Raw genomic sequence first — 19,017 nt, forward strand, 5'->3', positions numbered from 1 at the left:
ATGTCTGCTAGGGTAGCAGAATCTGAGCTTGTGATGAGTAAGTCGTCAATGTATAACAAGATATAGCTAACCCCCTCTACAATAGATCAAACATATAAGTTCGGGTCATAAGGGGTAGAATAGTATCCATGAGTTCGTAAGAACTCATCCATCCTATGGAACCAAGATCGCGGTGCTTGTTTCAACCCATAAAGAGCTTTCTGCAAACGGAATACCTTATCCCTCCAGTCCCGTGAAGAAGAAAAGCCTGATGGCTGCTCCACATAGACTTTCTTTTCCAAATAACCATTCAGGAAGGCACTCTTGATATCCATTTGATATATCGGCCAACCATGGTAAGCGGCTAGCGCGAGAAGCAACTGGAAAGATATCAACTGCGTAGTAGGAGCAAAAGTCTCTTCATAATCAATGCCATGCTTCTGTTGAAACCCTTGCAAGACAATGCAAGCTTGGTACTTATCTAAAGTTCCATCAGCTTTTAGCTTGGTCTTAAAAATCCACTTTGTCGCGATGACTTTCTTGTGGCTTGGATGATCCACCAATGTCCAAGTCTCATTTCGGTCAATACTCTCTAGCTCCTTCTCCATGGCCTCTCGCCATTGAGGATGCTGAAGAGCCTTCTACCATGTATCTGAATCAAAATGCACTATATAATCAGCTGTAAACAGCGACGCAACTGAAGCCTGAGGAGCAAACCGGGCAAATCTTCTAGGGCCCTCCGGAGTGAATCCGATGGTAGGATCCCCGAATCTCGCACTGTTGGTACTAGCGAGGTAATGGGTCTCGGGGAGGGGGCTTGGGAGATGAAGAATTTGTAGGAATGTCAGGAGCGAGATGTAGACCAAGCTTAGTAGGCACGATCTCCAATGATGTGGAAGGAAGAATAGGATCGGAATCCAGTGCAGAGGATTGCATGATTTTCCTCTCGTCAAGAATGACGTCCCTCCTAACAATCACCTTGTTTGTCCGAGGATCGAATAAACGATAGGCTTTCGCTTCAGAGGAATATCCGACAAAAATAAGGAGATCAGCTCAGGGAGTGAGCTTTCCTATCTTATCATCAAGCGCGCGTGTGTGTGTATGTAGGCATGATACCCGAAGACTCTGAAGTGGGAAATGACAAGCCGAGAGCCAAAAAATGCCACATATGGGGTCTTTTGAAGAAGAGCTGCAGTCGGGCATTGGTTGAGGATGTACACCGAAGTATTTACAACCTTGACCCAAAGGCGCTCAGGAAGCTCTATTGTGAACAGCATAGAATGTGCCATTTCCATGACTGTCTGGTTCCTACGCTCTATGACTCCATTCTGAGAGGGGGAGTTAGTAGAGGTGAGCTGGCATGAGATGCCATGCTTCAGTAGAAACTCGGAAAACTCGTGGGAGATAAATTCACCACTGCTATCACTCCTCATGCAACCAACACGACGTCCAGACTGGTTATGAACCAGCAGTACCAAGCAAAAAAATATGTGAAAGCATCGGACTTATGCTTGAGGAACTACACCCACATGTATCTAGAATGATCATCCACTATCAAAAAGAAGTACAGCACGCCATTCAAGGGGGCAATGGATCATGTCAGCCGCAAAGATCAACATGAATCAATCTAAGAGGCTCCTCAGCATGATGTGTGGATTGCTGAGGGAATGGGGTACGGTGTTGCTTTCCAAGCTGACAAGCTTTACAGACATCGCGAGCTAGTTTTAGGCAGGGAAGTCCCTCAACTAGCTGACAGCAGGATAACTCATAAAGAGAGTCATAACCAATATGTCCTAAGCAAAAGTGCCAAAGATGCTCATTGTTCGTAGGCTTCCAAAATGTGGCTAATAGCTGGAAGCTATGGAACACGGAGCCCTCGGTTATCGGCTCAGTCAGAAAGTGAGTCATGTGGTAAAGGCCATTAGGCTGTGTCTCACCGCGAGCAATCACTAAACCAGTCTAAGAGTCAAGGATCTTGACTATGGGCGCAATAAAGAAAATTGCTTGCTCCAACCGGCAAAGTTGCTGAATAGATAACAAGTTCACCCCAAGTTGGGGGGCATGGTATACAATCTAGTAAAACTAGATTCGGACCCTTGTCAATGGCAAAACTAATGCTACCTTGAGCATGAAGCTTAACCAAGGAGTTGTTTCCTACGCGGACTTGCCCGGCTGCAGGGGCTCGGGTACGAAAATTATCCTCTATAGGAGTCATATGATGTGTAGCTCCATTGTCCACAATCCAAACAGGAGCTGAAGTGCTTGGCTATGACGAGTGGGCCTCTGCAATAACCTTGTTGGGAGACAACTCACAGATGTGGACAAGACTCGTATCTAATGTCTCTATGGAGACGATGTGGGCCTCTGCAGACTAGTCAAACAAGCCCTCTAGAGTTGAGCACATTGTCGACTGAGATGGTTGAGCAGTGGCAATATGAGTCTAACCTTTAAACTGCCCCTTGCCATCATCGTGTCTCCCTTACTGGGGGTTGCCCATCTGAGGGGCAGGGGTCTGAGACTTAGATTTGGGTGTTGTGCCTCTGGCCTTTGATCGACACTCATTGTCAAAATGACCAGCCTTTTGACAATGTTGACAATACCTATTCTTTTTAGATACGTTCTACCACCCTTGTTTGAGTTGTGACTAGGAGTTTCCTTGTGATTCCCCAAATTGATGTTTTTTATTTTGAGTGGAGATTTGATTTTGTTTGCCCTTCCTTTGTTGCCCCTTCTAAGAATGAACAACAAGAGCCCCCTCTGAGGAAGAGTTCATATAAAATTGATCGAACAACCGTGTGTAACACAACAACTAATACTCATATTCATAGAAAGTAGAAAATTGAAGTATTTCCCGGGGAGTTTGTTTAGAAACAATGTGACTTGATCATCAGAGGACTTGGGAGTCCCTGTAGTGGAGAATTCGTCAAGAAGTCGCCTATACTCAGCCAACTTGACTTTTAAGTCATCCCGGTCAGTGATTTTAAAGAGTTGGAGCTAATGGGCAAGATTTATACGATGGGTCCTATCGCGAGCCACATAGCGGTCAGTCAAGTGTGTCCATCATTCTGACACTAAGTCAAAATGTTGAAGCTGAGAATGAAACTAAGGCAATAAGCCCTACATCAACTCGATAATATCAAAGGCATTTCTAGCCTTCCATGAGTGGACAACCTCGTATGGAACAAGTGCAGGATCGAGTTGGGGTTTCAATCCATGCACAAGATCCCATAGATTCTGGGAGTCAAGGACATGTCTCATCAAGTTCGACCAAGTGGTAAAGTTTGACCCATTAAAACGAGTCTTATCATTAAAAGCATGCTTGGCAGAAGATGAGGTGGAAGCATGAGGTGTCGGGAAAGTGGGATAGGATAGAATTGAAGGGTATGATGGGGTGGTCGGTGTATATGATAGGAAGAATGAGGGGGAAAAGGTGGGTAGGCAGAAATAGGCTAGGAGTGGCCAATGAGCGCTGATTGATACGGAGACACTGAAACATGAATGTTTCCATAAGGTGCCGATGGAGATGGAGGCACTGGAACACGAAAGCCCTGTCCAAAGCTCGGCTGGGACACATCAACATGACCAGGAGGTCCACTAGGTAATGCTATAGAGGCAAGCTATGGTACCAATTGATCCACACTCAAGAGAGACTGGGAGGGATACCCAAGCTACAATGATCCCAAAAGTGTGTGAAAAGTAGCTGGAACACCACCCGATGGAGGAAAGGATGAGGTCCTAAAGGCGGTGCCTATGTTTCCATAACTCCTCAGTGCGGTGTAATGTGCAACTTGAGGTGTTTGATAGGGAAATGTGAATGGTGTGAAGGGAAGTGGGGAAGCAACAGAAGAATGTGGTGGGATGCGTGGGTTTTGATGTTGTGGTATGAAATATGTAAATGCATTTTGTTCATTTTTGCCATTTAATGATTGAAAATGAAATGATGATGCACCATGCAATGTAGAAATAGGAACACCAAATTCATTCTGATTTTGAGAAGTAAACTGAAAAGAATGGTAGAAAAAGAGGTACCTGGCTTTTTCTTATAATCCCCATGACGTGTGTTAACATACAAAAATTAGTCCTCAAGAGAACCTTTTCCATAGTCAACTGATTGTACTCTATTTTCCTCATGATTTCTACCAATATATTGCAAAGCAGAAGAGATAAAAGACAAAGGAACAGAAGACGAATCTAAAGTACCTTGCACTGGAGTGGACAGAAGAGGATGAAAGAATGGAACATACTCCGAATCTTTCTTCAACAGGGCGGCCCATCCCTAAGGGAGGTCTCGACAGCCCTGCAATATCATCAAATTATGCGCAACATCTGAAGAGAGAAATTCATGCATACCTTCATTGAGTAGCTTCTTTTAAAGGGCAATCCTTCGATCGAGCTCCTCATTCTTCTTTCGTCTAAAGTCCATGATCACATGATATTCTTCAATGGAAAGCTTGTATAGCCATTCTTCCGTGTTGTTAGAAGTGTCTTCCACCATTTCGGAACTTTGTGGAGCAAGTTGTTCTGCCCCCTCTCGCTCGGTTCTCGGCATAGGTTATTTTGGAGACTGAATTGGTGTTGATGTGTTCGAAGTCATTAGTGTTATTCTTGCATCTTATGGAGAGCTTTCAGATCAAAGGCCTAGGTTTCTTAGAGAGTACCAGGCTCTGATACCGTGTAAAGAAATACTCTGACACAGAAACACAAATACCAATCGTTCGACAAAGCATAGACTGAAAAAAGAACTCAGTTAGGGTTAGGGTAACTCAGAGACAATGAACATAGAAAATAACTAAGTGATATAACTGCTGAATATACAATGCTCATGCAGCAAACACACTATGCAGTGAATGCATACTAAACCTCGAACTTCTATATCTCAAGGATCAAGGCAAGGGTAATGAGCGGGAGAGTGTGTCGTACTCTGAACGGATCCAAGGTAGCCTCTGGATGTTGAACACCAACAAAGGCAGCAGTGAGAAGCCGAATCTGATGCAGACAGTAGTGAGGAGAGAGAAAGACCAAAAACGCAGGCAGGACAGTCTATAGGAGAGAGAAAGACTAAAAACGCAGACAAGAAAACCTACACGAGAGAGAAAATTGCTTGGCGACAGCTGGAGGAGAGAGAAAACAGCCAAACGACAGCTGCAATAGCTGGGTGAGAGCGTGTAGGAAGCAAACGCAGGGCTATGATGACGTGGTAGGCTGTACGGCAATAGGTCTGCACAGGAATTGTAGTCGCCTGGCTGGGATCAGCTCCAAACTGCAAGAAGAGGGCTGGAAATCAGCCGCCAACTAATGTAGACAGCAATGGACAGCTTCGGCTAAGATGTCCTCCGCGAGCGGGGTGTGGGTAGCAAGCTGAAACACTTGAAATCTGCAAAAACGAGATTGTGAACTGAATGGAGGGCAGCATACATATTTATAGAAAGTTTGGGCCCTCCCAAGTGGGTTTGTGCTTATGGGACACAGAAACTCTCTAGGATCGCGTTTCTTTTAAATAAACAAGGTTTCTTCATTAATTAAGAAAGTTTTGGGGCTGTTTAAGTAAAGCTAAAGCATTTTTAGCTCAACATAGCTATTATTGCTTCAACTCAAGGGATATGCAATGCTCGAATGTTTGGACCTAGTAGATAAATGCCAATCTCTTTGAGACATCTATGATGGTATAAATGCATCTTATATGCATTAGCACAAAATCTGCACAACTCTAGAAAATAAAAGAGTGGAATTTGGCATTCAAATGATCCCATAAAACTACCATTTTCGAGGTCGCTCCAACACAAGGATCCATGATAGGTCGGGAAATAGGGACAGTCACAAAATCCCAAAGGTCAAAATTGTTAAGGATGCACTTGACTTTGCACGACCATAGAGGGTAGTTCGTCCCATCCAACTTCTCGAATGTGGGTAGAGAGGGTGTGAAAAGTGTGGATCTAGAGCATGGCAGGAGCTATGGAGGATGGAAGATAAAGACAAGACTCATGTTGACATAGACAAAGAGAGACCAACTGTTACACAAGTGAATTAGCTTCCAAGATGGAAGCTTGGACTCATAAAGATATTGTGTAATGGACTGACAATGACAAAGACACTAAGTGAAAGTACAAAGCATCATGATATTGCATTCATTCCATATGAAAGTGATAGTCAAGTACAATGCTTTATAGTAGCTGGGTAGGTACTATTCTGCACCACTGTGCTCATGGGATTCAGGACCTCTTCCTAGACTGCTTGTGATTTCCTTGCCTACTGCTCCATACAGAGGCATACAAATGGATGTGATTGCCAGATTCTCAACAGAGGGTAGAACAAGCGCCTACACAAGGGGGCGTGATAACCTCGAATTAGGGATTGGTTGCCCTTGAAGACTAAGAAGGGAGAGAATGATAAGACTGTGAAGACCATTGTTTCCAGAGCTGTGACCATGAGGATAATAGGATGGATTGTGACTGGGTTCCTTCCCAACTGTTACTTTGACAGTCCTCCTGGTCCTGATCCGCATGAGTCTTCACAATCTTGGTCATTACTTTGATGGTCCTCATGGTCCCGATTCGCACAATCCCCTGATTTTTGGTCGTTACTTTGATGGTCCTCACGGTCCCAATCCACACAATCCCCTAAATCATACTCATCTGCCATAGATGTCCTAAGAAAACCTGCAGAAAACACAAGAAGAGTTTACTGCTTCAGATGTTCTCCGCCTATTCAGGGTCTGTAGATCTGCTGGTCAGGAAAAGATGACATGCAGCAGTGTAGATGGGAAGTATCCAAGGCATCAGGAGTCACACAATGCCAGACTGTCAGCTGGACTGCAAACACAGGGCTGTAGCCTGAAATATGCAGCCTTTGTGGGGCTGAAAACTGATCAGGTCTGCTCTGAGGAAAATATAGCTGCCAGCTCAATATTTGATAATATCAGCACCTGAGGGGTGTCGCCCACCAGGAATAGGTGGCTGCCTGGCTGCTACAGCAGCCACCAGATGTGATAAATGCAGCAGGAAAGAGAGTAGTCTCCACAAAATGCAGACTGGATATCGCTATCCAGCAGTGCAGAAGGGTCGTCTGCTGGCAGTAAAGAAAGCACCCAGCACATTGAATGTGCCACCCAGCAAGGAGACAGGCTATCGCTCACAAAATGCAGATTTCAGAGGTAGAAGTCAGGCCACCCTTTATAGATTTGATGAAAACGCAGGGGCTGCAGCCTGCAACACCTAGAGATGATGCCCAGCTGGTAGCATCTTTGGACAGTTGCCCCTCTTCGAAGAATCCAGCTCCCATCAAGGAAAATGATACCATGTGGAGTGTGCAATGGGAAGGAAAGAGAACATGAAGCAAATAGAGAAGGAGATTGAAAGAAATGCAGGGGAGAGAAGGAACAAAACTGACTGATGGCTGAAAGATACAAAGCTGCAATGGTTAGCCCCAACATGCAGCACTGAGTGTTGACGTGGGTGCCAAACAGTAGCAGGGGGATGAGAGAAGAATGAGGGCTGGCTGATCTGATGATCACAATGGATGGATGGATGAGTGAGGGGGGCAGGCTGCCTATAAATAGGCAATTTGAGGCCACAACTGGTACAGAAGTGGCCGGGCCCAAAATGTGGGCTCTCGGGTCAGTCTGCCCGACTGACCAAAATGGTCACGATGCCCAACATGGAATGGACTAATGTACCCTTCATCTAGAGTGTCTAAAACACACAATGATCGACAATCACAATGTCAGAGCTCCTAATGTCCTTGTCTAGCTCAGATTAAGGCTCACAGGCAAGAGATGATTGTACAAGACACACATTTGCTAACACATAGATGAGGTTTGCTACAATAGGTGGCTGTCTAGCTCAATTGACTCTACAACCCAGGATTGAAGGTTTGTCTGGATGGCTATGATTTATGGCCTTTTGGATAACAAACGGCCACTGCTGATGTCCCCCCAGTTCAAACGCATGTTGCAGCAGCAAAAATGCAGTCAAAAGCTGCATTCAATGCTAATCAAACCTCTTTGGGGGAGAATACACCTCACCAAGAGGGGACAAAGCTGGTTGTGGCTGTCAGAGATGGAAATGCAGTGTTGCTGATGAAAATACAGCAGCAATCCTCCACTACTTCCCAATAGGCTTGTCCAGCCATGCTTTAAGAAGTCATTGCTCTAATCCCATATCAGAAATGGACAGCAATGCAATGATTCCATGGCAGAAATATTGTGGAATGGATCAAGGCATGAAGATGATAGGAAAAAACACAACTTACAGCTGACAAAAGCAGAGATACAGATCTAGAGTGTCTTTGCATGAGCATGTTAGGAAAGGTGGTGAAGTGTGGGAGGGCTGCCTATGTACACATAAACATGTATGAGATGAGAGAAAATAGAGTAGGCCCAAAGTGATGGCCTAAAAAGTGTCTGCAAACTATGATTGGACAAAACTCACAAGCAAGAGATGATGAAACTGCTGAACTCCACCCCCCTCACCCATACTTTCCTAAAGAGTGGGTCTCTCTGCCCCCCAAAGTGTCCCTTCACCCCGCTGGGTGTTCCCTCCATTCTGTTTAGGATCACTTTTTATTTGTGGTTTAAGAAGCAACCAGCCAAGTGGCCTAATGCTTTTTTCCCTATCTTATACAGTGTTTCTCCCAATTAATACAAGCCTTATTGTGCAACATTGCCTGTAATGCTGATAGAAGCCTCGCTTTGAGATTCTAAAACAATTTTGAGTCTATACTAATAATCAGTACAACCTTTGTATAGTTTGTGAGAATGAGAATGACCTCTGCTAAATTTTGAGTATCCCTCTTTATCATCTAACTCATTTGGCTTACCTTTTCTCTTGTTCAATGATTGAGAAAAGATAAATGATTGGCTCTTCGCTGTGCTGTCTAGCAAACTCGATCTCACCCTAAGAAAGAGGAGTCGAAAAAGGTTGCTGTTTTCATCTATGGTCTAAAAAGCTCTAAGGTCAATACCTGCAATTTTAGATCTCCATGCTTATCCACGAAAGCTGTGAGTCATGGACAACTGAATGCCGCATGGAACACAATAACTGTGGTGGCCTATTGGGATGCATTACCTTGCTGATCTCAACTGTTGGCTGGCTGGATTTTCAATGATTCTCTCCTTGGCTGAGCAAACCGATCTTCCAAACTAGCCAATTATTATGACTAACTACTGCTGCTGCCTGCTGTTTGGAGTGTGCCTGCACAATTTAAAGTTGTATTGCCTGCTGCTAACACCATTTGAAGTGTTGTCTGGCTTGTGCATGACCTGATTGTCATGGTAAGCTATGGATGCAGGTATTAGGTAGGTATGGCTTCCTTGTAACTGCAAAGTACTTACTCCTTAAAACCCGTTTCAAGGCTGCCAAATTTATGTGCATTCATTTTTCTTGCAGAAGTTACTGACAAGTTACTACGCACGAGCGATGATTTTGTGTGGGCTGTAGAGTTGCAGTTTTATTCAAAGTTTATTATAGATGTGGAATTTCTTGACTTGAAAACAATATCTGTAAATGTAAGTTGGAACTTTTCCTTAGTTCATCATTACTAGTCTTGTATTGAAACTAGACAGCCTTTGTCAATCAGTATTTGATTATAAAAATGATGAAATGTTTAACAGTTTCAAAGATGCCATCTTGTGATTTGAGCTCGTATAGACTCCAATTGCGGGTGTGAACAAGGACTTGTAGACTTAAAAATCAGTACATCATTTCTGCAGGGAGGTGAACCTTACTCCATTTGGTCAAGTGAAGGGAGCATAACAAATCAAGCTTGTCAGGGGGCTTTGAAATGTCTTAACCACATGCTTGACAAGAAGCTACACTGTGATGTCACAATAAATACACAAGATGGCAGTGTAGGGGCTCATAAGGCCATTCTATCTGCCAGGTCCCCTGTTTTTGAGAGCATGTTCAGTCATGATCTGAAAGAAAAGGAGTCATCTGTTGTTAACATTGATGACATGTCCCTCGATTCTTGTAAGGCCCTTTTAAGCTATGTCTACGGACAGATTCGTTATGATGAGTTTCAAAAACACAGAGCTGCCCTTCTTCGAGCGGCTGACAAGTATGACATCAAAGATCTAAAGGAAGCCTGTGAAGAAAGCTTGTTGGAAGACATAGATACCAAGAATGTCCTTGAAAGGCTGCAAGATGCCTGGATCTACCACCTGCCTGGTCTGAAAAAAGGATGCTTAAAGTACCTTTTGGATTTTGGCAAAGTGTTCGATGTTCCTGAAGACTTGAACCTTTTCCTACAACATGCTGACCGTGATCTAATAATGGAGATGTTTCAGGAGCTCCTTAATGTATGGAGAGGAGCTTAAGCTCTATCAAATCTCAAGAGTAATCTGTATGTAAACGTTTGTATATTATTTGTATCAATTTTTTGAAATGAGTAGGGGGATAGAAAAGAGTTCGATTCAAATGATTATGACCTCAAGCAAGTTCAGAGCATCATATCTTTGGACGTCTGGAGCCTCAAGAGCTGGAATCTATATGCATGCAGTATCAGAGTGATAAGACATGTCATAAACACTTTAATGCCAGAGTTTGCCATTTTCTCTGTAGGAATAGAAATGCAGTTTCCTAAAAATGGTATTACACACACACACACACACGTAATACATGTGTGTGTTTGCGCACATGTGCTTGCACGCACGTGCACCTTGTGCTTGATTGTACAATATAAGCATCCTCAATACATCTCACAGCTTCAATGCATGCAATAGGAAAGCAGCATCTATTCTTGATTTTGAAAAGTTTTTATATTTCAAACTTTGTGTATGGGAGGGTATGCTGCACCAATCATAAGTTGCATGTCCTTTCCTACTTTTGGTAAAGTCAAAATGAAGACTAGTGGTTGTGCATCAAATCAACCAAGGTACTTTGAAGTTGCATAGTTTGCTCAAATATTGTACAAGAAAGGGAGTACTGGCAAGGCTTCAAACCTCAGCATACACATATTTTAGATGCACTTGCAAAGAATTTCTCCGTAGTAGGCAAATGAATATAGGAACCGCATTCTGCTATTGAATGATGCATATTTATATGAGAAATTGGGGGAATTAAGGTTTCCCTTCAACAAGTTGTTTTAGATTGTGGTATGTTTTCCACCATTTTTCACCTTGAAAAGGGACTGGTACAATTTTAATAAATCAACTCAAGTTTTGTGGGATGGCACATGCATAAACTTCATCACAAGGGTTGTATATTATAGTCTTTACATGCTCCCCACTATTAGAGGAGAGTTATCTATCACATTATTATTGCTTTTGTTTGATTTAATGCATCAAATTCTTGAACTATTATCATAGGAGTGGACAATTGACATTAAGACCTTTCACTTGATATGCCACATGTATTATCTACATTTGTATGTCAATCAATTATCAAGTGGCATGATTGAGTCTATAATTTGTGCTCGAGTGTATGAAGCTAAGTGTATTAAATGAAGAGGGGATTCATGAGTTTATGATTGAATAAAGAAACTAACCTATTTAACATGTTTGAAATGGCAGTGCCAAAGTTTTCAAGGTTTTGCTATCAGAACTTTCCAAACTCAATACATGCGGGGAGGGTACTTGATAGCTTCAAGGCATTAGAGGATCTAGTCAAGTAAAGGTTTTATGGAGATGGTTTTATGATATTGCTGGAATCATGTTTGTGGATGAATCTAGCTAAAATTGAAATACTAACTTGAGTGTGTCAAGGAAGTGGAATAGTCATCGCTAATTGGGGTAATAATTGTGTGTGCACTTCTACAACATAATAATTTGGAAAGCCATATAATGGGAATTTATGAATGAAGTGACAAAGCTAATCTTGAGTGTCTAGAGCTAGAAGAGTTGTCTTTAAGTTGAGTGATAATGGTGTTGCACCCATTTTATTACCACTAAAGTTGTGCGCTTCTCCAACATTTCATAATTGGAGAATTGTCAAAGTGATATTGGCCTTTATTGTGATAAACATGAGGTTGAAGTGATAAAGCTAACCTTAACAATGTCTAGAACATAAAGATTTACCTTTAGTTGCAATGTACACAGTTTACAAACATTAAATTTGTGAACTTTTCCAACGCAAAAATTTGGACAATTGTCAAAGTGATCTAGTTGAAGTTACTTAGTGGATACATGTGAGTTGTAAGTTGAGGAGTGAGTCACTATAGTTGACAATACAAGAAGGGCCATCTAAATTATAATAAGAAAAAGAATTCATATTTCTTGCAATTTTTTAGTAAGTGAACTAGTTGTATGTATTATGATACAATGGTTGATGTCAATGGGTTGCCTCTATAGTATACGATACTAGAGAAGCAAGCCAAATATTTGATATGTATTGTGATATGATAGCCACTATTGAATTGCCCTTTTTATTTTGATTTTGTATGATATAGGGAGGATAGTCTTCCACAACTTCTTGAAATTCTCCAACTTGAACTTCATCGTTAACTTGCTTTTGTCATGTTGTCAAGTTAATTACTTTAAACTTTGAAGGTAATCCAATCGAACATATCTTATACATTTTTTTGTTTGTGCCTAATGTCAATACAATATGGGCTAAGCTTGATGTTTGTTATATTTGACCTATTCTTGGAGGACTTATTGATTTATCCTTGTGTAAGTGCCCTTTCCTTTCAAGAAGGTTCTTGCAGTTCATCAATTGCATGTTCTCCCTTAAGGACCTTATGAAGCATACTAGCTCTTGGTAAAAGCATCCATGTTTTGGACTTCTACTTTGGATGTTACTACTTTCTTGGCACTTTATTCTTACCATGTTCTCCATGTTTTGGACTTCTACTTTGGATGTTACTATTGCCTTGGCACTTTATTTTTACCATGTTATCCATTGTGATTGGAAGAGAAGTATAAGGTGCACTTGGATTTATCTTGTTGTTCTTGAACATCTAGATTTATCTTGTTGTTCTTGAACATATAGAAAATAAGGTGCACTTGGATTTTCTTAGTGGGTTGTTGTTGCTTAACGTGTTGTGGGCATTAAGATGCATAAGAAAGCTCCACTTGTGAGGATTTCATGTTCTATTTCTTGGTGTTTGAGAAGCTTTAGGCAACAATATGCAAGGGTTTCCAATTAAACCCTCGTAACTACCTTAGGTATTCAACATTGACAAGATTTGTTATAGTATAAGGTGATTTTGTTATAAGAAATGTTTCTTACTTTACTTGTGAGGTTTATGCACTCTTGTTTTATTAGTTGGGATGGTTGGGTTTGGGGTTAGCATTTGTAAGAAGATTATATCATTTACTTTATAAATGTTTACTTCGTAATATGGTTCCTAGTCTAATCGTTTTATTTGAACTAGTTGTGAAATTTAGAGAGAGATAGTATCAACATGACTAACATCCTCTACTTGTGAGCTTGAAGTGAATTTGAAAAATCACTTTGTATATTTTACTCTTGGCAAAGTGCTTGCATGACATAATGATTGATAGTTATGTATGAAGGTTTCTTGGAGCTTGAAAGTTTTATAGAATTGGCTTTAGGGTCAACACATTTCCTATCAATGTGATGGTCCAGGTCATGATCTTAAGTATCTAGGCCACATACTAAAGTGTCTCAAGCTTCTTATTAGTCTAGAATTAGTAGTATTTAAATCACACACTTCTTGATGTGAAGGTGCTTCTTATGTTGCATCATGTAGCTACAAACACTTGCAATCTTGTGAGGTTCATTGAGTTGGGTTTGAATCGTAAACTATATTAGAGATTTGATAGCCTTGCATCCATAAGATGTGTAGTCTCTTGGATTGTTGGATACTAAGAGTCCATTGCTAATTTTGTTTTTAGTTACAAGTATGTCTTCTTTTTCTCCATGTACTATAATTCTACTTGTATTCGGTCCACATCAATGAGAATTCTCAATGAGACAAGAGATAACCTCTAGAATGGTTATCCAATTTATTTGGGGGTGCTAGAATAAACTATGTTGATGTTTTAACTCATTTGATCTTGTTTGCCTAGCCCAATAGAGAGTTAACTTCATTAATTATTGAATTTATTAAAAGTAAAGAAATTTTGGTAATAATTCTTGTTAATAAGTTCACCTAGTCTACTGCTCAATACAATCTCCTTTAGTTTATGGTGCAACTATATATGGACATTTTGAAGGGTTCATCCAATTTTGACATTCATGGCAATCTTGTTTCACATACCTGCGGAGCTAGGACCAAATGTAATAGACCCAAAATGGGTTTTTGGTAAAAAGATATGGTAGTAGAAACTATGTATTCTATTGTCTACTAGTTTACCTTCTATGCCAATTACCCTAGAGCTCCAAAAGAGACACCGAAGAAAAGGGGTTTCTACTACAAGAAAATCTATCTTGTAACATCAACAAGCTTTTGTTTCATTCTTTAGAGAACCACAACAAGGAAAAGAACACTACTAACAAGAAATCTTCATGTAGCTTTATATAAACAATTCTCCCACAATTTTATCTTCAATAAAATTCATCATTCTCTTCATGTCCTTCATAAAATTCATCAACCAACAAAGAGAACACAAAAGAAACACCATTTTGAATGGAAAAATATCACATATGGTTCATCTTCATTATCTTCTTAGTTTTCTCTCACAATCTCTCATAGAAAGATACATTGTTTTACATAGAATTGGCTATCTCTGACTCTCTCTTTCTCTCTCAATCAATAGTACATCATATCCTCACTACAATACTCAATAATCACTCATAATACTCCTCTCTCAGTCGTGGATGTCCCTCCCAAGAGGTGTGTCTGATATGAAAGGTCACCAGAGCCACTACAGTAACTTCTCATAGCTCACTACTGTCACTTCACTCCAGTCTTCTCTTGAGTATTCAACAGTTGCTTCTTTCACTTTCTTGAGCTCTTTTGAACTTAAATTTACCTCTTTTCCAAATGTGAAAAACTTTTCCAAAATCACACATTCATTCCATAGAACACCAGAAGATCTACAGAACAAGAACATAACAGGAATTAAACAGGAACAGAAGCTCAACAGAGGGTTTACAGAAGGTTAACAAAAAACATCATAATTCATACTGAAACCATTCCAAACTATCAAAAACTATTCAATGATCTTTCAAACATTCTCAACTTCCATCAATCATTAATCCATGCTTCATACAGAAGAAAAACAGAACAAAACAGAAGCTAAACATGACCAATCAAAACCTCTGAGAATCATCATGAGCTTCCAAAACATAATCAATATCATTCAAAACACTTCGAAAACAATCAATCACCATACAGAATCAACCATTCAACCTTAAAAAATGAATAAAATCAGCCCAAAAAACTAAGTCAATTCAGCATTCAAGATATTCCCACACTTAATAAGGGAGTGTCCTCGTGACCTAAGAAAAAGGGAATACAAGTTCATCCAAGAGCTCATATCGTTGATCTTCAATATCAATCTTCACAAAAACTCCATCCAACCATGACCCCAACTTATCACCTGTATCTTAGAAAGCATATAACGAAAGGAAAACACTTTTATCCACGAATAGATCTTATAATCAACAGAAAATTATAACAAATTTGTAGAGAATATAAAAGGTTGCTTCTATCCTTCAATCAGATAGAATCACGAACCACCATACATCAGCATCTCAATCAGGTCCATCTTCATCTTCAACTCCACTTGAGAGAAAAATAATACATACACATACACTGACTCTTGACACAAAACTAGGTAGTCTGAATGGCATACACTCCCAAAAACGGAGAGCAAATTAAAAGATTTTCATTAAGAAAAAATATGATACAATCACGAAAACCCTCTTCTGCTAAGCAGGATGAAGATGTTTCTTCTTAAATTGCATACTTAGTTTAAGACGTTCCAAGGCTTTGTTCTCATCTACAAAGTACTAAGGTACGTTTTAAAGGAACTGGAGACAACACATCCTTTCTAGTAAGATGATAAACCTGGTGGGGAAGGCCTGTACAAAGAAATATAGTACATCCATTTGAGCAACAGCTACATCCACATTTGGATCTATGATCAGTTGGAGGATATTCTTTCGAGTATTCAAATGAGATTGATGACGCATGAAGGAAAGATACCATAAAAAATGAGCTGCAAGACGAACAATGGTATCCTCAGAAGTAACATGTACTCTTGCAAAATGAAGATAAGAATTCCAACATGCCACAGTCGTATCCCAGGACCGTGGAATAAAAGGTCCTATCACATAATTATGCGGTGTCCATTGTCATCGACGAAGAATGTTAGGATCATAGCCAAGTGTATCCAACATAGTCTGGGGAGGAAAGTTAATGTAATCAGATGGAGAGGGCAATTGAATAAGAGGAGAAGATTGTAACAGAGGATAAGGTAAGTCATAGAATGAGGGTAAATGAAGTAATAAGGAATGTGGAAATGATGGAGAATGCATCAAAAAGTTTTGAAGGAAATCTGTCGAAAAAACAGAAGGAATAGGAATGGTAGGAAGAGGTTCAAAAGAGGTAGGAGATATGGTGGGATCAGCAATTAAAAGGACAAATGGTGAACACAAGAATTTGAGGCGACCCAGAAGGGGTAAAAGATAAAAGAGGAATGGTATCAGGTTTAGACAAAAGAAGAGAAACATATAAAGGAAAACGATAAGATATGAGGGAATAAGACAAAAGATCTACAGGATCCAATGGATAAAAAGAACAACGAAAATGAAGATTTTGGAAAAAGCAATCAATAAATAATGAATTATCAACAAGATAGCTCAATAACTAAGATTGTAAAGGCTTATGGAATACACTCTTGAGACAATGAGGTTCCAAAGCAACAATCTCCAAAGGTGAGTGCTAGGCATGTCCTTTACACCAAGATGTCTGCTCATGATAAGTCTTCAAACTCTCTGCTAGCAAAAGCTCCACTGAGTGCACATACATAACAGCTTGCAAGTTTACATCCCCCACATAAACATTTAGATCTTCCTCACCAGGGATCTACAAATGGCATGTAAGATACATAAATGATAATAATTGAACATCATGGGAAACCAGCTCATCCACGAATCTATCAAAAATAGCTCTCAACAAATTTGCAGACCATAGATTTGACCATCCATCCTTTGGAGGTTCCAAATCCACATTGCTTAAGGATATATATAAGGAAAATCTGTACTGATGATATTTAATCCAAAAGGAAGGAGGTGGTGACACCAAGTCAGTATAGCAAATAAAATCTTTCTGCACACAATTCATGCATTGTTGGAGGCATTCTACTTTAGCAGCAAATCAATCACATAGCTTAGCTTTATGCTGCAATTGATCAAGCTCCTCCCTAGAAGATACAAATGAAGAAACTACAGGGGCTGGAGGAGGAATAGAAAGAGTGGCAACTTTCCAATTAAGTTCCTCAATAAGCTTCTTTTGGGCCTCAACAGTTTCTTGGAAATGTTGCAATTCACCTTCACAAGTTCCCAATTTACGAGCTAACTCTAACATGTTCTCAATAGCTGCATTCTTTTCGATCATTCAGGACAGATTCTCAGCTTCTAATGTAGCTACTTTAGCTTCCAGCTCCTAAATGTTGGCTTCTTGGTTATCCATCAAAATAGTCGCCTCAGTCATCTGCTTATCAATGTCACTCAGGGAAGCTTTTTCTTATGCCAAATCCTCCAATGCTTTACTCAAATGGCTGGTCAATGAATCCACCTTGTCTTACAAGGAGATATACACTCCAGTGTAAACAGACTAAAGACAGGATGTAAGGGAGGCTTCCAACATAGACTGGACACCAAAAACTATCTGAGAGAGCAATGGTCTAGCTATCAATGTCTGTAAGGAAGCAGGAATCTACTGATCTAGCTGTCCATCCCTCTGAGCTGTAAATAGGCTAGGACATGAGAGAAACGCAAGAAGGGAACTATTAGAAACAGGAGGAGTAGTATCCTTGACCAGAGGATCTGTAGTTGATACTGTAGAGGGACTAGGTGGCCCTTTAGTACATTGGCACTTAATTCGGGAAAATTTTCGAGGGGGCTCATCCTCTGAATCTGAGTTTTCCTATAATGGGGGAGGGGATGGAACACAAGGTGGTAGCTGCTTCAGAAGAGGAGCAAGATCAACCATTGGCACACCACCAGGAGGAGGGGCAAGAGTGATAATATTCAGAAGGAAAGTACCATAAGACACATTACTGCCCTGACCTTTTCTGACTCTTTGGAAATGTTGATCCATCTTGGCCAACATGAAAGCTGACCAATTAAATTTAGCCCCTTCTAGGATTCGAACAGAAGCAGTGAAAAGTTCTTTGGAGAGACATTTAGACGCATGCTTGCCCTCATAAATCTGTCTTGTAGAAACTGGCAAAGTTGCTTCCATATCGGGGAGGCGATAGGAGCAACAAAAACCCCTAAACTGGTAATAACCTTGCTAGGCATCAACGGGGTAGATATCTCCTTCTGAAGAAGGGAAAGGATCTCTTCAACTATCAATAATTGGTTTCCACTAGGAACAAAAGAAGCTGAAAGGGGAAAACACAACGCATCACTAATGTTGGGTGTGGATAAGTAGAAGCAGCGGTTATAAACCAAGCCAGACTGGTTCTTGTATGATGCCAGGAAGAAGTAGCAGATCGTATTGTCCATTGGCAGAAACTTCAGGGCCACAAAAGGACGAAGACCTACACGGTGAATTCAATCTGCCTCCAGAAGGAGGGAATAATCATGTACCAGCAGTGGCACATGATGGATCACAAGTGGGGGAGTAGAGGAAGACGATGCCATTCAGACTACACAAGATGTCCACACACACACAACCACCAAGGAAAAGTAGAAAAAATTCTTGTAAAACCCCAAACAAAACCACAAATAAGAAGGATATCACAAAAAATTCACAACAAAAAAAGGATTGGATTAGACTTCCCTAAACAAACCACAACCTACGGAAAAATTTCGACAAGACCTATGCACACATGCGACCAAAAGCTTCATGATATGCACGATAATCAAGCATCCTGATCCCCATAATCAAGCACATAAAAAGAAATATAGAAGTTCTAGCATACAGTAGCCCAATCGAAAATAGAATGACCGACTCAAACCATTA

General features: G+C 40.6%; 1 protein-coding gene across 2 annotated transcripts in view; it reads left to right on the plus strand.

Annotated features, from left to right (window-relative positions):
- Positions 1–10,663, plus strand: part of LOC148015571 (BTB/POZ domain-containing protein At1g21780-like) — a 39,586-nt gene extending 28,923 nt beyond the window's left edge. The window contains exons 3-4 of one of the 2 annotated variants that reach the window (XM_087664957.1): positions 9,366–9,481; positions 9,686–10,663. In XM_087664957.1, coding sequence (XP_087521083.1) covers positions 9,366–9,481; positions 9,686–10,291 — 722 coding nt within the window. In that variant the 3' untranslated portion in view covers positions 10,292–10,663. Of the gene's footprint in view, positions 1–9,362; positions 9,482–9,685 lie in introns of both variants that reach the window. The other variant, XM_087664956.1, reaches the window with a different exon arrangement.
- Positions 10,664–19,017: the final 8,354 nt, after the last annotated feature.

Source organism: Lygodium microphyllum, chromosome 24, assembly GCF_053477565.2.
Source record: "Lygodium microphyllum isolate KBCC chromosome 24, Lygodium_microphyllum_v1.1.10, whole genome shotgun sequence".
NCBI classification, from domain to species: domain Eukaryota; kingdom Viridiplantae; phylum Streptophyta; class Polypodiopsida; order Schizaeales; family Lygodiaceae; genus Lygodium; species Lygodium microphyllum.